The sequence below is a fragment of the Pseudorca crassidens genome, chromosome 4, assembly GCF_039906515.1.
Source record: "Pseudorca crassidens isolate mPseCra1 chromosome 4, mPseCra1.hap1, whole genome shotgun sequence".
NCBI classification, from domain to species: Eukaryota; Metazoa; Chordata; class Mammalia; order Artiodactyla; family Delphinidae; genus Pseudorca; species Pseudorca crassidens.
Genome location: NC_090299.1, coordinates 25,579,767 through 25,604,987, shown reverse-complemented (window position 1 = coordinate 25,604,987; position 25,221 = coordinate 25,579,767). Strand labels below are relative to the sequence as shown.

Below are 25,221 nucleotides of genomic sequence, written 5' to 3'. Positions count from 1 at the left end.
GAAGGGTTAAAGAGAAAGATTTCCCACATTTGCTTGAATTAACATTCACATGTACACCTCAATTTCCAAAAAATATTTTTGTAACGTTTTTGATTCTTTTAAGTCTCAATGAATTTGAATTATACACAAAAAAATGGAATATCCAAAAGGAATACTTTTGAGGAACATTGAAGACTGTCCAGTTCAACAAGCTTGTTTTACAGGAGAGCAAGCAAGCTCTGAGAAATAGAGTTTCTTGCTAAGATCATAGAGCATCCAATCTGTTCCCCAATTTAGTGGTACCCCAACACAACAGACCGTTTTGTTTTGTTTTTAATAGTTGTGCAGTTTGAGGAGGTTGTTGATTACCCACACTCATGTGAAGCATTTTTGGCCCCCACTTCCCTATCCCTCCAATCCAATTTAAAAGTTTTCATCTTTACACAAGGTAGGTTTTTATTAATTTCTTCAGGAATTAAAAACATCATATATAAATTATCTAAATAATTTGTTTAAAACATACCTGGAGCTTTGCCACAGACAACTGAGCTATAGTTTTGTTTAAAGCATGAATCATTTTCGCTGAGTATGAAAATTTCTTATACTAAACAAGGTGGACATAGCATGCAACTCACTATTTCATATTTTTTATTGGTGCAGTGGGATGTAAAAAAGGACATGCCTCTTTAAGGCCTCAGAAATGGAATCTTTATGGGAAAAAATTGAGAAAGCTGAAATAATCTCAACATTATCTAATGATAATATATTCCCACACTGCTATACTTTTCCACATATAACTGGAAATAAAATTGCAAAACTTTGAAAGATGAAAGGGCACAATCGAAAGGGACAAATTCTCTAGCTTTGATTCCAAATAAAATTAATGGAGATTTTAAAAACAGGCCTCAGATGACCCTACTATACAAAAATAATGCATAGCTATGTATTTTCAATGCAGTTTTGCATTGTGATCATTTTTAGAGACTGAAATGTGTGTCTACTAATACCTTGAGCTAGGAGCAAATTCAACTTGTAGACAAAGTATGCACCACAATATTCTGAATGTTAATTTGTGGTTATAGAACTGTATATATGTCTTTACTACAATTCAAGTATAGGAGACAACATTGAGATATCTTACATTTAACTGTTATATTCAACATACGAATCTTAACAAATCTGTGTTTTTCTTGATTGACGATTATAAAGGGAATTGAATATTTGGAGATTTAGTCTAATTTCTCTCTAGTATTTACCAACTATTCTTGTGAGAGGGTTGACAATAGAAATAAAACGAAACATATATTTGAAAGTTCTAATGTTACGGTAAAAAGCATAAATAGAATACGTACTGGGTTTAGAAGGATTGTGAGGAAAAGTTCACCTCCTCTGATACTTTTATCCAATTCTTGGGGGCCTCCTGGATACTCTTTGTAGAAAATAGTGTGTGTGAACAACCCACAGGTCTGTCGAGGGAGGACCTGAGGAAAAAGAAAAAGCAGCACATCGACACGACTTAATTAAAAGCTCCATCACTGTGTCATGACTTCAGAGTCTGCGAATTTCATTCCTATTGGAGTTCCTTAGCTGATAAAGCCAAAATCTTAATGTAATCAAGAGTTGATGTTGGTGTAATTATGTACATATTAAGAGACTTGTTAAATAAAAGCTATAGGACAGCAGTCCCCAACCTTTCTGGCACTAGGGATGGGTTTCATGGAAGAGAATTTTTCCACAGATTGGGGTGCGGGGTGTTCAGGCAGTAACACGAGCTATGGCAGGGATGGTTCAGGTGGTAATGTGAGAGATGGGGAGCCATGGGGAGCCATGGGGAGCGACAGATGAAGCTTCACTTGCTCACCCACCGCTGACCTCCTGCTGCGCAGCCCGGCTCCTAACAGGCCGTGGACCGGTACCGGTTTGCAGTCGCGGGGTTGGGGACCCCTGCTATAGGACATATAGGTTAAAGCATTTTCATTCATGCCTATAAATCTCACTCACCATCTGAGTTATGTTAAAGAAATGGTAAAAAATAAAAGTCTTCTTAGGGTTGGTTTAATTCAAATATAGAGATTCTCCAGGGTTACATTTTTCATGGTATTAGACCATTACTCTCCTTGTTTCTGAAATACAGTTTTACATGGTCCTCAGGTTCTGGGATTCAAAACAATGAGTTTTCATCACCCTCGCCACCTTTACTTTGTTTTGTTTTTACTACTCTGAATTAAAATTTTAATCACAGTAGTAGTCAGATCATCTAATGATTGCTTCCTGCATATTCTGTGGTTAATTCTGTTGTACATCTGAATGTTCAGCAGAGAAAGCAAATAAGTAATTTTATTCCAAAACTTATTTTGAATAATAAACTATTTATAATCTAATGGGAAAATGCATCCAATTGCACAGAATAGCTATAATTTTATTTATTCTTTGCTTAATTTTCATAACAGTTTGTATTAAATTCAAGGTAAATGAATGTGTGTAGTATTGGTTTAAAGGAATGTTTTTATTTAATAATATAACAAATGGTCATGCTACTCAGTTAAGAAAACTGCTTTCACTTTGCTTTGCAATTATATCAGAGTAATACTTTTTATATCGCCTTGATTTCTATGGACACCATATACTATTATTTGCATTATCAATAGCTCCATTTAAATCCAAGGCTTCTTTACGTCTTCTAGTACCAATTTACAATAAAATATTAAAGTTTTATGATTAAAGAATATTGAGTATTAGCTCTGGTTAACATATGTGCTATTACTTTTTCTTTGGTTTTAGATAATTATTAGATAGACAGACAGACAGGTAGATAATTCTAATAGCAATCTGAACAATGGACTGAAAAGATGTAAATATTTAAAGGAGGGAGAACAGTTTGTAAACCTTTCCTATGATCTTGGCAACTGATGATGAGAACATGACCTAAGGCACTGGACGTGGGGATGGAAGTTTTAAAATGAACTATTTTATCTCAAAGTAAAAAATAGGATTTTTTTCATTCCAATGAATAATTATAAATTCCCATCTAATATTCACTTGGTTTTATTCTCATTTATAGGAGCATATCATTCTTACATCAGATTATTATTTTTTCAGTTAATTTATCTGAAAAGAAAATATATACCTTTGTTTCCATAGTATGCAAGAAAAAGAACAATGAAAAATGCTATCTTAAGATTCTTGAGTGTCTGAAAGCCAAAATCAACTGAGAAGATAAATTTAGCTTTCAGATGCTATTTGTTGGATTCTGTCTGTTGATGGTGTAGTGACTTGAGAGGTGTTTAATAGACATGGAGAAACTCCCCAGAAGTATAAGGTCCCTAGACAAAACTTTAATCCAGAAACTGCAGTGGATGACCTATATGAAGCTTGTTTCCAATATTTTGAGCTTTGCCTTGAATTTGCCAAAACTACCTCACAGCTTAAGAAGCAAGTCTATGGTTAAGCAATGTATTAATGTGTGCCCACCATGGTAGCCAAGGGATTTATGATACTCATGTAAAAGATTTCTGAAGTTAGATTTTGTCTTCATACCACATGTAGATACTAAGAACCTTCAATACACACAGCAGTATATGCTCACCATGATGCTATCGTGAATGAAGCCCTTTCGGTACCGTGCAGGTTTCAAATGTGGATACTCTTCAGTGCTGGTGACCTGAATACCCCAGACCTTCTTCCAAGCTGCATACAGCTGAATATGAACTGGGTAGACCCCTGAGTGATGTGGTGCCACAGCATAGCCCATGTTGACAGGTATTCCATGTTCCTAAAAGAAAGCCAGAACAACATCATATGGAGTGTGGTCAATTGAATTCAACTAAAATTGTTTCCACAAACATCTATGCTAATGATGAGAAATATAAAAACTAATAGGGTAGAGTTTTATAATCCTATGATAGACATAGTAAATACTTTGGGCATGTGGTGTGTAGCTAAGATTAACTCTGAATTTTGAAAATAGAAGGTTTGGGGGGAAGACAGGAAGAAGATATGGCCCTTTCTCAGACAGATACAAAAAAAAAAAAAAAAGGTGCCACTTGAGTAAGTACCCAAATATGGAAGACAGAATAGCCCAATGTGGTGTGTGTGTGTGTGTGTGTGTGTGTGTGTGTGTGTGTGTGTGTGTCTATGATGTTGAAGACAACCAGAAAGGTAGGTATGAACCATAATGTGATAAGCTTTTACTGTTGACCTAAGGGATTGGGATTTATTCTATTTGAATAGTATAGACAGGAAGCTCTGTGAGCATGGAGGGCCATGATCTGCTCTATGTCTTGGGAAGAAGGATATAGTCACAACATGTTAAGATGAACTAGAAGTGGGGAAGAAATGAATCAAGGCTGTGCATTAGGAAGCTATTACAATGGCGCAGATTAGAGGGCACATGAGTACCTAAACTTGATTGTTGGTGGTTGGATTAAAAGCCTGGGGATAAATGCCACACAAGATTCAGTAATGTTTTGGATACTGACGGTAAAGGAAAAGTGAAGATTGGTTTTGGGTCTTAGCAGCTCAATTTATTTTTATAAAGCCTACTGTTTACTATGAGATGCTTGCCTTGGGTAGACAGTCAACTCTAAAGGAAAAGAGGTATAAATTTAAAACAAGAATATGAAAAAAATTGTCGAAGAATGGTATTATATTGTGAAGTACACGATACAGATCTGCAGTCTTCTAATTTCCGCTTCTTTATATTTCTCCCTTTAAATGCTTATCTGCTTTATAAAGATGCCTTACAGGATTGAATCTCATCAACTGAGGTTATAAATGACAATATACAGTAATACATGAAGGCTGATTGAATCAATAAACAGAACACAAAAGTGTTGACTTGACAATTGCCATTTATATTTTCTATTACATGACACACAGCATAGGAAAAGAATTCAGTTTGGCATAATAAGCAAGTAGTGAATGGGTCACATATCTACAATACCTAAGTCATACGCCACGTTCAGTTCAGAAGATGGGCCCTAAATATTTTGCAAGTTTCCTTCATTCTTCCTTTTATGGAATGATCCTCATTGTATGGCCAAATTCACCTCTCTTTCACTAGGAGTATGTGTTTTCTAACATCTATTACAATAACTGACTGTAGAAAGACTGAATTATAAAATCAATGCTGTAAAGTGATCTGGAGTCTTTGGCTAGGTATTGGGGAAAATTCATTTCTTTGTGTGTGCAGAGGAAAAATACTTCTTCCAGGAGCCTGTATTTTCAATATAAAGCAAAGTTGGAAAAGTCCAGTAACAAAACTACTAGGACTACCAGAGGGAGCAGGCAACTACTGTTACCCTGACACTCACTGGGAAGCATGTACTGGAAAAAGCCTTAGATCTCTGGTTAGTTCCATGTTGCCCAGTGAATTGTCACAAAGTGTTCTGAGGATGAGTATCGCAGAGTAGCCAAGATGTGGATGCACTGGGTATGAGATACAGATGAACTTTCTCATGAGAGAAATCTAAGGTCAAGGGTGTTCAAACCTTTCTGTCTGGTAAATAGAATTTGTATGACTGTTGCTTAGAGAAGTAGTTCTGATTTACAAAAAGGGGGAAGACAATCTGTTATACTCTTATTACTCTTTCAAACGATTCATACCGAGGTTTCATAACTGTCTTGTCCCATGACTAGAAGAATAACAAAATCATTGGTGTATGAATCCTAATAGCCTTCACCAATCATTTTGTTAGTCTCCATTTTTTATCACTGTTTAATATTTTATTTCAAATTTTGGGCCCAGAACACTAGATAAGTGTGCGAATCTTCCAGAAGCAAAGAGATAAAAAAAAAAAATGAGAGAATTGAAATATTAAACAGCTGTATCTCTTCAGAAAAAAAAGACGTTTCACTTTTGACAGGTAGTAAAATGAACTGTAGAACTTTCATGAAGAAACCAGAAGGTAAAAAGCAATTGATTTGGTGAGTAGGAAGGAAGTAAAAGGATTTTATTATATTTATTGATTTCTGGGAGCTTAATGTTCTACTGCTTATAAGGTCATCTTATCACACTGACAACTGGAGCTCAATCAAAATAGTAAATCACACTAGATAATTATGAGTTTATATTTTTTCAATCTAAATGATAACACAAAATGAAAAGTAATTCCCTAGTCAAACTCTTTTTCTGTTATCAAGGGGCTTTCTATAGAAACCTTCATTCTTTACTGTCCAGAGCTTAAAACACCCTTCCCAGTGACTTGGTAAACTAAAAAGTGAGCTAAACATATATTTACACAAGATCACAAAAATTGCAAAATTTGAAAGACTTTCTAATGTGAATATAGGAAGCATTGGAGACTACAAAATTAGACATGTAAATGACAGAGTAAACTAATTCAAACGTGGCTTTTATTATTTATTAAAACAATGTCTTTGAAAAGATCTAGGAGTTCTATGATATCATAATATGAGATAACACCACAAATGTTTATGGGAAGCTTAACTTGATCATTCCTATTTACATGAAATTCCCAGTTGATTGGAAAATGAGATAATGTGGTAACTTACAGACTATATAAAAACAGGGTCATCATTTTTCCAAAACTAGAAAATATATTTAGCACCAAACATCTAACGTAATGGAAATGATCTCATTTAATTTTTCTTTAGTCATTCTTACTGATCCTATCTGCTTGCAATTGCTTAGTACCTGATAGTCATGAAGTGTTTTTACATTCATGTCTAACATTATCCTCATAATTACCCTGTGAGGTGGCCTGGATTATCAAATGTGGAAACTGAGGCTCAGAGAAAGCAAATGACTTACTCATGTTCACAAATGTCAGAGCTAGAATTATACCCAAGTCCTCTAAATTCATTGCTTTTGTCTTTCTACTAGGTTGCTACTACTGTGACCCTCTCTCCCTGCTCCAAGTTAATGACTAGAAGCACTTTACTGACAAAAGGGAATTGATTTTAATATATAGTTCTGAATTGGAACTCCTACCACTCTATTTTTACTTGGGGGGGGGTTATAAAGCAAAATTATACATTTCCCAAACTCTGCCGCTATCATTTTTGATGCAAACAAGTTTCAGCCAATTAGAAGTACTTAGGATAGATGTCAGAAGGAAGCAGGTGGGCAGATGCTAAAGTCTGGCAGCTCCTGGCTCCTGTTGCTGGTACGTAAGATCTTTTCTGAAGCAGTATTTGGTGCCCATTTGCAGGGCAGCGGTGAAAACTTCTTGCTTCTGTCAGAGCTCCAGTGGCAGCTTTAAAAGCAGTGGCCCCACTAGGGAACCAGTTCTGTCTGGCTCTGCAAAGTCCCAGAAGAGTACAGCCTAGAATCTGCTCCATCAGCCCTTCCAAAGTTTTTGGAAGCACTTAGATCGCTGAATAAAAACTCCCTTTCAAAAAGTTCCAAATGGCTTCTGCGTCTATCATGGAAATCTGACTGATACAAGTGGTCTTTCCCCTTTCTAATAAGTATAAAAGGTTTAAGAGGTTCAGGTGAGATGTCAGTGGTTGGAAACTAGGAAAACTAGAAGAAGAGTTTGCTAAAGCACTGCCCAGCATTTCTCCAAGAAAACTCATTGATACATGCGAAACACCTATTTGTTTAGCTAGATACTATCATGTTATATATACGACTGTTAAATCCTATGTTGATCAATGACTAGTGTATAGAGAAAATAACTAGGAGACTAGTCTATTTAAATAATAAAAGTCACAGGTGAACCCCATGGTGAAATCATGTTATAACAAAAGAAGGGGAATGGATTGCACTGAAAGAACATTGTTCTAATGGATTAATTCTGATGACTTGCAAGCACCTTTGTGCCAGCACGTAAAGCAATACCCCTTCATAGGATAAACACGTCCTAATATACGGGCAAAAAGAACTGCAGGCATCATATGCAGAGGTGGAAAGAACAATCTGTGGTCAGTCATTGGTAGATACTCTTTAGAAGACCTGGCACACCATAGAGAACCAGAGAAGAAAAGGAGAAAACTAGGAGTTGGGAGGATTGGACTCATGGACATATAAGAGATATTTCCTACAGCTACCACAAATAGCTGGACAGTAGCCTGAATAATGGTTGGAGGTCCTGATACAGAGAGGAGAAAGAGCCAGACAAATGGCAGTTTTCCCTATTATTATGACCTTCTGTTTACACTCCAGGAGATATGGCTTGTGAAACTAGACCTAATACATTTAGGATGGTTTAATAGTCCCAGTGTTAGCACCATGACTGGCACATTGTTGGTGTTGAATAAATATTTTTTAAAGGAAATAGCAAATAAAATTTTTTATTAAATTCATCATAGAAATTTAATAAATGAATAGAAAAGAAAAATAAATAAAATGATTTTTGCATAAATGAATGTACTTGTGGTAAAGAGATAGTTCATTGAACAGTAACTTTTTTTTTTTTTTTTTTGCGGTACGCGGGCCTCTCACTGCTGTGGCCTCTCCCGTTGCGGAGCACAGGCTCCGGATGCGCAGGCCCAGCGGCCATGGCTCACGGGCCTAGCCGCTCCGCGGCATGTGGGATCTTCTCGGACCCGGGGCACAAACCCGTGTCCCCTGCATCGGCAGGCAGACTCTCAACCACTGTGCCACCAGGGGAGCCTGAACAGTAACTTTTTGAACTTAAAGTATTGATTTGTCTTCCTAAATATACAATTTCTAGGGAGTGACACTGGTGCTAAAGGAAACAGATCTCATTATCTAATTTTCCTTTTAATAAGGACAATGTGGAATCACTTGTCAACTTTGAGAATGATCCTAGGATCATTGATTTTGCACAGTGTTTGGAACTGAAATTGTCTTCTGTTTTCATAAGTGATAAAAGCAATAACTGTGTGACCCTGGAAATTGGCTGGGTCAGTCCTTACACTTTTTGGACTGAAGCCTAGTAAATGGTGACAAATCTCTGGAGAGCTCTGTGTTACAAATGGATTTTTCTTTTGAAATAGGAATAGCACAGCAATAGTATTTCTTCTATAGTGTGAACTTTCCAATTCTAAGTAGAGCTATTTTGGGCAACTGAGACACATCCCTTTAATATTCTTGACCCTGCTGAAGGTCTACTTAGCTGCTTGAAAAGAACTAACACAAAGACTAAGCAAGTCTTCATTCACACTGTATAAAATGTGGTTGATTAAGCATTTTCATTGCTAACTTTTGGTATCCAGAAGTCCCACTTCATTGACAATCATTCAATATATATTTATTATGTATAATAACATACTAGGAGCCATTTGTTGCAGAGGATACAGCATTGAACAAACAGACAGAAATTCCTGCCATAGGGAAGCTTATATTTTAGTGAGGTGAGACCAAGATTACACAAAACAAGTAGGTAAATTGTATATTATATTAGAAGGGCTAAGAGCTACTGGGAAAAATAAAGCAGAGAAAAGGAGAGGAATGAAGGGGTATGGGTTGCAATATTAAATAGATTATTCATGGAGAAGGTAATATTTTGAAACAAGGTCTAAAGTTGTAAGAGATTAAGCCATACAGATAACTTGGAGAAGATCATTCCAGGCAGAAGGACAGTACATACATTGTTGTGAGTTGAAAGAACCTCAGGTATTTTTGAGGAAGAATAAGAATTCAGTTGCTTTTGGAGCAGCGTTAGCAAAGGGGGAGAGTAGCAAGAGATAATGTCAAGAGGTGGCACTGCTGCAAGTAGCCTTGTCAGTTATTTACTGAACAACTCCAGGGGGCACCATTCACATCGACTATGCTTTTACAGAGGTTGTATGATGCAGTGTCACTGACAAGAAGGAATGGGTGCAGAGCATTTAAGTCCTTAATGTGCCACAATAAGGATGTTGGTATTTACCTTGAATGAGATGAAAAGCTACTGGGAAGTTCTGAGCAGACAGATGATCTAGACTACAATTAAAAAAAAAAAATTCTTCTGGCTTCTATGTTGACAGCTGACTGAAAGGAAGTAAGGAGGAAAGTAGGAGCCGGTTACTAGGTTTTGGTAACAATCTAAGTGAGAGATAATGATAGCTTGGACCAGGGTGGGGACAATGTAACTGGTGAAAAGTGATTTTATTCTGGATATATTGTGAAGGTGGAGCCACAGAATTTGATGATAGATTGAATATGCAAGATGAGACAAGGTGCTCAACTAGAAGGATAGAATTTCCATCAAGTGAGTCTGGAAAGTTTAAAAATTAAACAGGTTGGGCTTCCCTGGTGGCGCAGTGGTTGAGAGTCCGCCTGCCGATGCAGCGGACACGGGTTCGTGCCCCGGTCCGGGAAGATCCCACATGCCGCGGAGCGGCTGGGCCCGTGAGCCATGGCTGCTGAGCCTGCGCGTCTGGAGCCTGTGCTCCACAACGGGAGAGGCCACAACAGTGAGAGGCCCACGTACCACAAAATAAATAAATAAATAAATAAAAAATAATAAAAAAAAATTAAACAGGTTTGGGGGAGAAAGGACAAATGTTTGACATTAGGCATTCAATTGGATGTCTAATGTCTTCCCATTCAATTGGGAAGTCAAATAAATAAGTTTAGCATTTAGAGGAGCAAGTTCAGCTGGAGAGCTCCAGATATCAATTTTATTTAAAGTCATAAAACTCATTAAGATCACCAACAGAATGAATGTGTAAACAGAGAGAAGAGGAAGGCTAAGTCTTTGGGACAGATTAACATCAAGAAGGCAGAGAGGAGAGAAGAAATCCAGAAAATACACTCAGAAAGAGTATTGCAAGTGAGATGGGAGGAACACCAGGAATTTCCAAGGAGAACTAAGAATTGCCCATTGGGTTTAACACTGGATGTCCTTTAATGAACTGGAAAAGAGAAGATCTGGTGGAGTGGTGAAAGGCAAGAAAATCAGAGTGGATTTAAGAGAGTCTAGAGGGAGCTGAAATGGTGAGAGTGAGTATAACAACGATTTTAAGAAGTTTTGCTAAAATGAAGAGTCAAGAAATGGTGCTGTAGTTGGAGAAACACCATAAGCACAGGACTATCTAAAGATTGGAGAAATAGCTGTATGTTTATAGAAAGGGTAATGATTTAGAAGACAGGGGAGAACTAATGGAATTACAGTTTTTTATATATATAATTTAAATTATATATATATTTAACATTTTTTGATTGGCCAACCCCAGCGTTAGTGTTTATTTCATCCTCAGGACCCTAGGAGGAAGGTAGTGGTAATCCCGTTGCAGAGGCCAGGGAAGCTTGCTGATGTCACGCAGCTGGCGTGGGTCTGGCTCGGGCTGCGAGGCCAGAGCCTGCACTCCTGGCCACTAAGGTGCTGAGTAGCGTCGTGGGAGTTGGGAGTACCTGAAGCCTGGAGTCCGCAGGGCTTTGTGGGCGCTGAGCGGGTGGGCCCAGTGGCCTCAATGCTTGGTGACCGGGCGTGATCATCCACCGGAAGGGGTAGTAGCGGTAGTCGGTCGTGACCTGTGTGTGGATGTTCTTCCGCCTGAAGCCCGCCTTCAGCAGGGCAGACACCTGCGTCTCTTGGAACACGGTGGTGATGTCTGAGTAGTACTTGGACTTCATCAGCTCCCCCAGGAGGTGTGGTTGCAGTAGGTGAGGATGCTCCCTGGCTTCAGCAGGCGGAAGGGCATGGTCCCTAATGAGGTTGAACTGGTGTGTGTGCCGGGTCCCCTCACACAGCGGGTACGTGTCGTACAGGATCCCATCGAAGTGACTGTCTGTCAGGTGGGGCGCCACCTTCTCCCACAGGCCTTTCAAGGGAACCACCTTGCGGGGAGGCCGCTGAGCCCAGTCCTGGAGCCGCTGGAAAACTTCGTCGTTGCATTCAACGATCCAGTGCTCGTCGATGTGGGCCTCCTGCACCTTCGTAGCTGTCATGGCCGCACCGAAGCCCACCTCCAGGACCTGGCCCTTTCTGGAGGCGGCGGCGGCCGCCAGCGCTTGCCGGTAGGGGTCTCCCAGCTCTCCATCGCCAGTTCGCCCAGGATCTGCAGGTGCGTATCCCGCCCCGCGCGAAGACGCGGGTCGCGGCGCTGGCGCTGGTGCTGTGCGCCGCCCAAGCTCTGGATGCGCAGGGCCAGGTCCCTGCCGGGCCTTCTGGGAGGGGCCCTGGAATGATATTCTCGAACAGTTGGGAAGGGACGTGATTGAGTGCAAAAGGACAGAATTTGGTCTTTGCATTTCTAGCTCTTTTATTCGTTGTTTCAAGACAGAAACCAGGATTGTGTGCTGCCCTCACAGCATGCCAAGCCACGACGAATATTTAGGTCACTGTTAACACAGTTTATGGTAATAAGGGGTACCTACATATTCAAAAAGATTGTACTAAATAATTAGGACCACTTGAGTAACTAGCTCTGAAGATTATTATAATTTTTATGTTTTCTTTTCTGTATAGACATGCTCACGTTTCAAATTAAAATCAAACCTATTATTATATTTACATTTTGTTATCACCACGTTGAAGTAGTAGTTGTAGTAATGGGGCCATGTGGAAGTCCTCTTTCAATTGCTTGACTTTTTTTTTTTTTTTTCAGTGAAATAAGAAACTCATCAGTTGAGAATGAAGATGGGGCAAGACGTGCAGTAGTTTGCAGAAAGAGAAGGTATGAAACAGTGATCCAGGAGAGTAAGATTGTGAACAAAATAAGGACTTGCTGTGTAACTTCCAGGCAGTATTGAGCTCCACTTGAGGTCTGTGGTCATGGTTTTAAAGTGAGAACAGTTAAGTGTTGATCCTAGCCACATTAATTTTCAGGGGTACAGGAGTGGACTAGGTAGAGATTTGGATTTAAAAGGAGTTGAGACTTTGCAAGGGAGTTTGAAGAACGAAGAAATGTAAAGGAGTTCAGGGAGGATTCAAGAGAATGCTTATAATGATGGGTTCTTGAGAAGAGCTTAATAAAGAGGAAAGCAAAGACCTGTGAAGAGTTTGGGGCAGCAAAGATGTGATATCAGGCTATCTCAGGAAATACTAGATCTGCATTTTAGTACCTTTCTCTTCATTGTTGCCTCTGCTGCATGGAAAGATCTAGTTCTAGATGTAAGTTAGTGACAAGAGAAATGATACCAGATAGTAAATATTTAGAGCTTCTAACAATGCCTTTAACCTGGAAGGAATAACATTCAAGATTCTTTGTAAATGTGTTAAGAGATGGAAACAAGAATAGTATGATCCATTCCATTATGATATCATTTCTATAGTTACTATAAGCAGAAACGTGCAAAAAGAAGGTACTCAAGATAATTTTGCTTAATACAAATCACAGCATTTTCACAATACGTTCATCTGTAATTTTATCTCAAGTAAATAATGTAACTAACTTACCTTCCCATATATTTCCATTCTTAGTACCTCAAATATCTATACACAGCAAGTATTAAATAATTTTTAAAAATCTTCTACCTGATTGCCTATGTTCATGAAATAAAGCTCTGGTTTAGATGAAATGGCTAGGGGTGTGTGTGTGTGTGTGTGTGTGTGTGTGTGTGTGTGTGTGTGTGTGTGTGTGTGTGTGGTAGACAAGCAGAGGAAGGCAACTTGTCCTTTTTGAAACTGGCTGGAATGTCCTTCATTTTAAAATTTTGCTCACATTTCCTAACTTTTTGGATGCTTCCACAGTTATATAGCTGATGGTTTAGAATCATTAATTTAAACGCATCACTTTGCAGAAATAGATTTGCATAAACTATTACTTACTCTGAGCAATGGAATATATTTCTAATATTATTTTTGAGTCAAGCTGAGATTTCCCTTAGGAGTCATTTTTCCCCTTAATGCCAGCTTAATGCATTTATGGAAAAATGCTTTAAACATTTGGTGTAGGAATGAGCCATCCCTCTGGTTGTAAATTTTCTCCCCCACCTCCAAAATACAAAGGGTTATTACATGTTGTCCTCTGTGACATCCTGTGCCTTCTCTAGGAGTTAAAATAATTCCCATCTGTGATTGTTTCCAATTTTGTGGAAACTTTACTACCATGTGAAATAAATTTCATCAGACAAAAAGCTTATGTTAATAAATGGTACGTATATAATAAAAAAACTTAAATTATGATGACTTAAGTAACTGTCTATAAAGATGGGTAAATTACTATACGTTTCTGTAGACATGCCATACCAAATATTATACTTCCATTTTGTTATTTTCATGTTAAAGTGGCATGATATTTGGAAATCAAAGTTTCAATACAGTTTTCGTCTCAAAACAACTCCATTTCAAGCCCTTCAGTTCTACTATATTATTAACCAGCTTTAACTCTCTCCACTGTCAACATGTTTGAAAACAATTTCTCATATTGCTCAGGTTACTGCAGAAGTGATTGCATGGAACTGAAATGTTGACTCTGAAGAGGTGATTACAGAATGATGAAAATGTTCAGCCCCTACCGATAAAGCATAAAAGAAACTATCTAGCTGAATTTTTCAAATTGAAAAACAAAAGAGAATAAAAGAAAAGAAAACGAAAAACATGTGATAACTACTGCTTTTGATGGATTATCCAATTTGAATAGGGTATACTCAGTAGAGCAGGAGTTAAATTTTTAAAAAAATCTTGCAAACCTTGGCTTTTGATTAGCTCACAATCATTTATTAATTAAAAACAAGTTTGGTCATTGAAGCAATAAAATGAAAATCTGTCACTGAAAGTTAATTATGCTATTATTAAGCATTCTAAGAATTCACTCACAAAACTGCTATCTAATAATTGATTGATAATTAGGTGTCAAATTTTCACTATCAACACTTCTTAAAAAGTGTTAGGCCATGTTTAGGGTATTCTATATAAATATTCCTTTGAAGGGTCTACAAATTTTAGACAATGGGGCAGTTTGGATGTAGGCAAATCTCAAAACAGCTTAAGAGAAAAAATGCAATGGAAAAGCACTGGATAGGAAATGGTCAAACTTTGCATCAGAAAAGCAAGAAACAGTGGATTGAGAAAAAGAAAAGTGCTTATTTTTCTTGAGTAATTGGAAATCCAGAGATGAGTGGTTGGTTCAGAAGTTCAAGAATGCCAGATGTAAGGTCTCTGATTCTCTTGGCCTTTCCTTCATGTTTTAGATGAATGTCTTTGTTCCAGCCAATAGGACCACATACTAGGCAAGAGAAAGGAACAAAGGCAAAGTGCAGAAGGGCAAACATCAGCCATCTCTAACCTGCTTTCCTGGAAGTTCCATACCGTGACTTACTTTTATATCTAATTGGCCAGAACTATGTTAAATGCTCTCTACCTGAAATAAAAGCTGAAAAATCTGTCCTCTAGCTAGACATTTTGGCTCCACAAGCAAACTTTGGCTTTATTCACTAGGAAGAGTGTGAAAATGGGTACTGAGTATGCATTCAGAAGTGATGACCAAGTATTAATCTGTACCCTATCAGAATGTAGAAATAAGAATTCTCATGCCTTGTTGCTAAGCAGCCCACTTCCTAATCTTATGTATAAAAGGCACATAAGAGTCCTGATCTAGGAGGTAAACAGGAGAGCAGTAGATTAGAATACATTAATTAGGGGAGGTGTTATGAGAATCTGGAGAACTGGAATTTCAGAAGGTAGAGTTTTAAGCAAAAGTGATCAGAACAGTTGGATTTAGGGTCCCTGAGGCCCTAAAACCTAGAGGGAAAAGTTCCTTCATATTCTGGCTCCACATGAACTACACGGGCTCATTTTCTCTTAATTCCCAACTCAAAGCCTCTTCTGACACCAAATCAATTTCTTCTTTTCTTCAATATTTTATGCTCCTTTTGGAGATTCATAAGGGCAAGAATTATCAGAAATGTATTTTATGTTCCACAAATTTCATATTTCTAAGGACACAGCAAGTTACCAATAATCATTATGGCTAGATGTACATTAATTAGGGATTCATGAAATACTGTCCATTATTATGATTCCAATTTGACATACCTTCCTCTGCATCTTTATAGGTCAAAGTGTGTAGGTCAAAGTTTGGGAGACTTTTTCTCCAAAGGGCTATGTAGGAAATATTTTAGGCTTTGCCAGCAACAAAATGTCTCTGTCACATGTTTTTCTTTGTTTACTTGATTTTTACAACCGTTTACAAATGTAAAATCCACTCTTAGCAGACCAGCCATACCAAAACAGGCTGCAGCTAAATCCCACAGGCAATAGTTTCCTGACCCACAGATAGGTTGTTGCTGAAGCAATATATATTGATATATATTTTGTCGCAAGAGTGGAACACGTTCTTTTTGGCACTATCTTGTGCCCTTTCTCATACTGCTCCCTCTGCTTGGATGCCCTGTTCCTGCCTTCTGCCTCAAGCACACCTACTCATTTTTCACAAGTGGTGTTATCTCAATTGTCTGTCCTGTTTATGATTTTTCTTCCTCTTATAAATAACCCGTGTCCCCTTTGTGGCTATGCTGGGCTCTGTACCTGTCTCTCAAAAACCCAAAATGCTGTTTTGTTAAACTGAAGTTATATCCCAAGAATAAGCAGCATCTCATTCATTTTTGCATTCTTGGTGTCAAGTAAAGTGCTTACTAGATAATACACATTCATTAATTATCTGTTGAGGAGAGGAAGGAAGGAAAAGAGGGAGAAAGAAAGGGAAGAAAGAAGAAAGAAATGAACAAACAGCTGAACAAATGAAAGACGGGAGTTACTTTTTCACACTGGAGGAAGTATCTGAAAATTTTTGGACATAATTGGAAAGCAATAATTTCAAAGATTCAAGAGTTCACATATACATGTATCAACTTTTTTTTTTTATATTTCGCTTATTTTCTTTAAAAACACAACTTTTATCATGAATGTTCCTTTTTCCTGGAATGTTTGGTAAGATATTGGTCTCTTTGAATCACCAAAAATTAGTGACCACATTCAGTACTGAATGATGGATAGATGGAGGACTGCAAAGCAAATTAGACTATCTTGGATCTGTTCCCAATGTGCATATTACATTACCTTGAAAAAGTCACTTGGTCATTTTACAATCATCATCAACCTCTTATTTCAAGAGGAATGATCACATGCTTCCTGAAGAAATATGGTAAGAATGATGGTAGCCATGATGATGATGAGGAGGAGGACAAATGCTTTTTGAAAGACTTATGTGCCAAGCACTTAGCTAAGCATTATACACATATGAACATGTACACACATCACCTAAACCTCGTAAAAACCTATGTGGTAGAAACAACTATCATCTCCAGTTTACACATTCATAATTAAAGCACTGGAATTTTAAGTCATTTGCTAAGGGCACCCATCTAGTAATCGGCAAAATTTGAACCAAGATACATCTGAAGCTAAACACATGAACTTACTACTCAGGGCAATTAGGCTGTGTCACACACAGGGTAAACTCACGTCATAAAAGATTTTTATGTATAAAAATAGTTAAGGTTTTGTTTTCTGCAGAGGAACGTGAATTTTTCTTTTGTATTTTGTGCACAGTTTATTGCTCTGTATTATATAAATAAAACTATAATAAATATTATATAAATAAAACTTAATATTTAGAGGAAATATTTATTTACCTTAAAGCAAGTAAATTAAATATTAACAACTACTTTAAGCAGTTATCAGCTTACCTCCTATAGGGGGAAATCTTTGTTGCAACTGTTATATGTATCAGCACTTGAAAAGAATTGGAGCTCCTCTAGTTAATCTTAAAATATTATTTAAATGCATAAAAACCATAAAGCAGAAAGAATGACTTTCAAGACTTTATACTTACTAAAAATAATGACAACAAGAACAGACAGGTGCAAACCTTGGTAGATTCATATCAATGCATCTGAGTAATATAAATAGTTCATTTCCTTCAATTATTGCTGCCCAATATTACAGTGCATTCTGTAGATGGCATTTATTCCTTTGAGATTAAACATGTTCAGGAAAAAAAAAGCTACTATACAGAAAAAAGATGCTGCAGCTAAAATAGGGATTTGGGGGATGGGGGTGTCTGATGGTCCCCTCTGCTAAAAAAAATCAAATAGATAAATATGTATTGTAGAAATTTTCTGTCTAAGGGAAATTCTTTTATCTACCCGTCAATACCAGACTGGCAAGTCAAGGACTGACCATGATACAACACATGACAAGAAAAGCCATTTTTTTTCTCTAAATCCATTACTAAGCAGTATGAATATTAATAGCTAGTGAAAAACCAATTCTAATTTCCAGGCAAAAAGTTTATCCTATTCTTCATGGCCTAGGTTTGGTGAAAACAGAAATTGAGAACTTTAGCGACTGCTTGAATAAACTAGCTAAGAATTTTATTAAACAATATCATCCTACTTGTAAAAAGGCCAAAAACCTATACCTATCTGCTGTCAATGGGTAGCTGAAAGGGAAATCAAAATATTTTCGCTTGTTACACAATGCATTGATAATTATGCCATTAATACATGAAATTTTCCATATTAATCTTTGAAATTTTATACAATAACATCTACTTCTCTCAATACAGAAGAAAGGTCTGGGTTCTTCAACTATTATTCAGCTTTGCAGAAGTCACATATATTACCTTAATTACCTGGACTATGGTTAACAAAAGGCCATTAGAATAACAGGGCACACAAGTTGGTTCATTTTACCTTGGGAAGATACTGTCTGGTTTTCCCACAGATCATCAGCTCTTGCTTGGGGTGTTGTATGGTGCAATTGAGAGCAATGAATTAGGAACCACAAGGCAGAGTGTGGGTTCCCTGTGTGACCAAGTACAAGTCACTTATGAGCTCAGTTTTTTCATTTGTGAAATTGAGAGCTTTCATTATCACTTTAGAAACAAACCTAGGAAGCCTTCTCTACCTGATTTCCAAGCTCAGGGCAATTCAGATTCACATAATTTTACAGATATCAGGGGTTTCAGTGGTCATCTACTTTGACCACTTCATTTTACTGAAATGGGAATCTGGCTACTAGGCCCAGATAACATGACAATGGCTAGAAAAGAAAGCTACCAACATTACAAACAATAGACTGGAAAACTAGAAAAAGTAGACACAAGAATTCAAAAATTCTGTGAACATAGTTTAGGAGCAAATAATCCATATAATCACAGCTGACTCTGACAGCACAGCAGGAAAAGAGTACAGTAAAATCATTTGTATTAACATGAAAACCTTTAGCTGTCATGAAAAATGTGTCATGATGCTTAGGACACATTTACCATTTTAAAAGTGGTAAGTTATGTATTTTAAAAGGTTACTCTCTGAAATGCTTAAAACAATAAAGCACTCAAATGCTAAAGATTTTCAGTGACAAATGGATAGCTCACTTATTGTAACACAATATTTCATCTTGATATAGCATATATTAAAGGTTGAATCTATAGGTGTGCAATTTTTCACACTAAGTTTTATTCACTTTTATTTTAAATAAAACACAAGAATATTAACAGGAAGGTACAAAGGATTGTGATATTTCAATATTGTCACAGAAAAGGAATATGGTAATGGATGAATTGTGTCTGTGAATAGTTTCGAACAAGAGATGAGAAATATATGTATATATAATATAAAAAGAAAAAATTAACAGACATAATGATGAAGGGATATCTCTACTGACCACATGGATATATGGAAATACTTTTAAACTGTTGGAAAATGCCATCTATAAATAAACATTCTATATTCAGTAACAAAATCATTTAAATGCTCGTATCAATGAGCTTCAAGTTTGCTGGCTGGTATCCTATAATCATCCCACTGTGATTTTATTGTTTTCTTCTTTCTGAACACCATTTTGCTCATCATAGGTTTCCAATAAGTAGAATTAAATATATTCAAGATCATACAAATATTCCATTTACTAAACATTTAGCAAACTTTCACTGCTCTGTCTTCCAAGGTAATGCCATTAATATTTGATTTCATTATTTAATGCTTTTTCAAGCTTAAAAATATATTTTGCCTGTTTCAGGATTAAAAACTGATACAAAAAATCGTTTCCAAATATATAGTGGGTTTTAATTTGAAAACCCAGTCTAGAAATTCTAGCTTATCAGGGGAAATTACCAGCAATTATAGTTGCATTTCTATCACAGGGCTTAAATCTAAAAGTAGGATGGCAACTTTGGTATGGAGAATTAGGATAGTGGATTACACAGACTGAAGTATATGAAAAACGAAGTAAAATACCAGTGGTCCCATCCTTAAGGAGCAAGGAAAAGGGAAAAGGGAAGATAAGACTAGAACACAGGCAATTAACTTTTAGGGAGAAGAGACAAAGGCAGTACTTTCCTCTCTCTTCAACTTCTTTTCAGTACTGTCAAGGATAACTTTTGAATTAACACAAGATGATGTCACTAAAATATTCTTTAACCCATACCTTTCTCATTTGTTCTTAAGAGTGTGTATATGGTGTAGAGAATGGGAGGTAAGGAAATGCTCTTCCAAATTCAAGAACCCCAGAGCCTGGATGACATTATGTTAGCAGTGACTTGTAGGGAGAGTAGGAGAAAACTGGGGTCAAAACCAGAGTCACCAAACTGGGAGGAGCAGCACAACACAAGTGTGATAACTGTGAAAAACAACAGTCATCATCAAGGACTGCATGAAGGGAGGCGCACTGGAGACTTTCAAGTATTATTCATTAAAAAATGAGATGGCAGCATATAAAACACAATATAAGGGGCCAGATGCTAGGGCCTTGTGGGCTCTTTTAAGGTAGTTTGAAGGGCTTTGAGACAAAATGTCACAGAATCTGAATTACATGTTAACAAGATCACTGTAGTTACTTTGATAAGAACAGACTCCACAGGGTCAAGAGTGGAACTGGAGACCAGTGAAGAGGCTATTGAAACAAATGAGTCAAGAAATGATGATATTCTTCTTTCTCTAATTGCCTTAGGTGCAAGGGTAGGTTGTTTATTTGAGATATTGCCTGTTTCTTAAGGTAGGATTGTATTGCTATAAACTTCCCTCTTAGAACTGCTTTTGCTGCATCCCATAGGTTTTGGGTCATTGTGTTTCCATCGTCATTTGTTTCTAGGTATTTTTTGTTTCCCTCTTTGATTTCTTCAGTGCTCTCTTGGTCACTTAGTAGTGTATTGTTTAGCCTCCATGTGCTTGTATTTTTCACAGATGTTTTCCTGTAACTGATAACTAGTCTCATAGCGTTGTGGTCGGAAAAGATACTTGATACGATTTCAATTTTCTTAAATTTACCAAGGCTTGATTTCTGATACAAGATATGATCTATCCTGGAGAATATTCCATGAGCACTTGAGAAAAATGTGTATTCTGTTGTTTTTGGATGGAATGTCCTATAAATATCAATTAAGTCCATCTTGTTTAATGTATCATTTAAAGCTTGTGTTTCCTTATTTATTTTCATTTTGAATGATCTGTCCATTGGTGAAACTGGGGTGTTAAAGTCCCCTACTATGGTGTGTTACTGTTGATTTCCCCTTTTATGGCTGTTAGCATTTGCCTTATATATTGAGGTGCTCCTATGTTGGGTGCGTAAATATTTACAATTGTTATATCTTCTTCTTGGATCGATCCCTTGATCATGATGTAGTGTCCTTCTTTGTCTCTTGTAATAATCTTTGTTTTAAAGTCTATCTTGTCTGATATGAGAATTGCTACTCCAGCTTTCTTTTGATTTCCATTTGCATGGAATATCTTTTTCCATCCCCTCACTTTCAGTCTGTATGTGTCCCAAGGTCTGAAGTGGTGCTCTTGTAGACAGCAAATATATGAGTCTTGTTTTTGTATCCATTCAGCCAGTCTGTGTCTTTTGGTGGGAGCATTTAATCCATTTACTTTTAAGGTAATTATCGATATGTATGTTCCTACTCCCATTTTAACCCCAAAGATAGCAGAAGGAAAGAAATCATAAAGATCAGATCAGAAATAAATGAAAAAGAAATGAAGGAAACGAGAGCAAAGATCAATAAAACTAAAAGATCGTTCTTTGAAAAGATAAACAAAATTGATAAACCACTAGCCAGGCTCATCAAGAAAAAAAGGAAGACTCAAATCAAAAGAATTAGAAATGAAAAAGAAGTAACAACTGACACTGCAGAAATATAAAGGATCATGAGAGATTACTACGAGCAACTCTATGCCAATAAAATGGACAACCTGGAAGAAATAGACAAATTCTTAGAAATGCACAACCTGCTGAGACTGAACCAGGAAGAAATAGAAAATATGAACAGACCAATCACAAGCACTGAAATTGAAACTGTGATTAAAAATCTTCCAACAAACAAAAGCCCAAGACCAGATGGCTTCACAGGTGAATTCTATCAAACATTTAGTGAAGAGCTAACACCTATCCTTCTCAAACTCTTCCAAAATATACCAGAGGGAGAAACACTCCCAAACTCATTCTATGAGGCCACCATCACCCTGATACCAAAATCAGACAAAGCTGTCACAAAGAAAGAAAACTACAGGCCAATATCACTGATGAACATAGATGCAAAAATCCTCAACAAAATACTAGCAAACAGAATCCAACAGTACATTAAAAGGATCATACACCATGATCAAGTGGGGTTTATTCCAGGAATGCAAGGATTCTTCAATAAACACAAATCAATCAACGTGATACACCATATTAACAAATTGAAGGAGAAAAACCATATGATCATCTCAATAGATGCAGAGAAAGCTTTTGACACAATTCAACAACCATTTATGATAAAAACCCTGCAGAAAGTAGGCATAGAGGGAACTTTCCTCAACATAATAAAGGCCATATATGACAAGCCCACAGCCAACATCATCCTCAATGGTGAAAAACTGAAACCGTTTCCACTAAGATCAGGAACAAGACAAGGTTGCCCATTCTCATCACTCTTATTCAACATAGTTTTGGAAGTTTTAGCCACAGCAACCAGAGAAGAGAAAGAAATAAAAGGAATCCAAATCAGAAAAGAAGAAGTAAAGGTGTTACTGTTTGCAGATGACATGATACTCTACATAGAGAATCCTAAAGATGCTACCAGAAAACTACTAGAGCTAAGCAATGAATTTGGTAAAGTAGCAGGATACAAAATTAATGCACAGAATTCTCTGGCATTCTTACACACTAATGATGAAAAATCTGAAAGTGAAATTAAGAAAGCACTCCCATTTACCACTGCAACAAAAACAATAAAATATCTAGGAATAAACCTACCAAAGGAGAAAAAAGACCTGTATGCAGAAAATTACAAGACACTGAGGAAAGAAATTAAAGATGATACAAATAGATGGAGAGATGTACCATGTTCTTGGATTTGAAGAATCAACATTGTGAAAATGACTCTACTACCCAAAGCAATCTACAGATTCAATGCAATCCCTATCAAACTACCACTGGCATTTTTCACAGAACTAGAACAAAAAATTTCACAATTTGTATGGAAACACAAAAGATCCCGAATACCCAAAGCAATCTTGAGAACGAAAAATGGAGCTGGAGGAATCAGGCTCCCTGACTTCAGAGTATACTACAAAGCTACAGTAATCAAGACAGTATGGTACTGGCACAAAAACAGAAATACAGATCAATGGAACAGGATAGAAAGCCCAGAGATAAACCCACGCACATATGGTCACCTTATCTTTGATAAAGGAGGCAAGAATATACAGTGGAGAAAAGACAGCCTCTTCAATAAGTGGTGCTGGGAAAACTGGACAGGTACATGTAAAAGTATGAAATTAGAACACTCCCTAACACCATACACAAAAATAAACTCAAAATGGATTAAAGACCTAAATGTAAGGCCAGAAACTATCAAACAGAGGAAAACACAGGCAGAATGCTCTATGACATAAATCATAGCAAGACCCTTTTTGACCCACCTCCTAGAGGAATGGAAATAAAAACAAAAATAAACAAATGGGACCTAACGAAACTTAAAAGCTTCTGCACAGTAAAGGAAACTATAAACAAGACAATAAGGCAACCCTCAGAATGGGAGAAAAATATTTGCAAATGAAGCAACTGACAAAGGATTAATCTCCAAAACTTACAAGCAGCTCATGGAGCTCAGTATGAAAAAAACAAACAACCCAATCCAAAAATGGGCAGAAGACCTAAATAGACATTTATCCAAAGAAGATATACAGATGGCCAACAAACACATGAAAGGATGCTCAGCATCACTAATCATTAGAGAAATGCAAATCAAAACTACAATGAGGTTTCACCTCACACCGGTCAGAATGGCCATCATCAAAAAATCTAGAAACAATAAATGCTGGAGAGGGTGTGGAGAAAAGGGAACACTCTTGCACTGTTGGTGGGAATGTAGATTGATACAGTCACTATGGAGAACAGTATGGAGGTTCCTTAAAATACTACAAGTAGAACTACCATCCCACTACTGGGCATATACCGTGAGAAAACCATAATTCAAAAAGAGTCATGTACCAAAATGTTCATTGCAGCTCTATGTACAATAGCCAGGACATGGAAGTAACCTAAGTGTCCATCAACAGATGAATGGATAAAGAAGATGTGGCACATATATACAATGGAATATTACTCAGCCATAAAAAGAAAAGAAATTGAATTTTTTGTCGTGCGGTGGATGGACCTAGAGTCTGTCATACAGAGTGAAGTAAGTCAGAAAGAGGAAAACAAATACTGTATGCTAACACATATATATGGAATCTAAGAAAAAAAGAAAAAAAAAACGGTCCTGAAGTACCTAGGGGTAAGACAGGATTAAAGACACAGACCTACTAGAGCATGGACTTGAGGATATGCGGAGGGGGAATGGCAAGCTGTGACAAAGTGAGAGAGTGGCGTGGACATATATACACTACCAAATGTAAAATAGATAGCTAGTGGGAAGCAGCCGCATAGCACAGGGAGATCAGCTCGGTGGTTTGTGACCACCTAGAGGGGTGGGATAGGGAGGGTGGGAAGGAGGGAGTCGCAAGAGGGAAGAGATATGGGAACATATGTATATGTATAACTGATTCACTTTGTTATATAGCAGAAACTAACACACCATTGTAAAGCAATTATACTCCAATAAAGATGTTAAAAAATGATAGATATCAGTCCTTTCATTTTTCAAAGCCAAGTGATAAATATATAATAGTAAAGATGTCTTCTGTCTAAACAAATTGTCCATAACTATAGTTAAAGCTGAGTAAGTTTTTATTAAATCAAAATAGTTGGAAAGTCCTCCTTTATTCTCCAATTCAAAACATGATTCATTTAGAGATATGCAGAGATGGGTAATAGCTCTTCTTGGGTACATATTTTGCAACTAGACTTTTAACTTTTATTATATCAATAGGACAGTTATATGAAAATACTTTAATAAGGACATACATTTGAAATATCTATAGTCTTTTAAGAGACTATCAGCAAGACACTGCATGAAAAA

The 25,221-nt window shown here is 37.0% G+C and overlaps 1 protein-coding gene and 1 pseudogene across 1 annotated transcript in view; both read right to left on the bottom strand.

The window, feature by feature from the left end:
• The window catches only part of LOC137223465 (bifunctional heparan sulfate N-deacetylase/N-sulfotransferase 4), a 247,142-nt gene that overhangs the window by 111,207 nt on the left and 110,714 nt on the right, over positions 1–25,221 (bottom strand). Inside the window, exons 4-5 of the mRNA XM_067735209.1 lie at positions 3,566–3,751; positions 1,332–1,460 (exon numbers count right to left, since the gene is read on the bottom strand). Of these exons, the coding sequence (XP_067591310.1) occupies positions 1,332–1,460; positions 3,566–3,751 (315 nt within the window). The remainder of the gene's footprint in view (positions 1–1,331; positions 1,461–3,565; positions 3,752–25,221) is intronic.
• Positions 11,150–15,742, bottom strand: LOC137224117 (guanidinoacetate N-methyltransferase pseudogene; annotated as a pseudogene).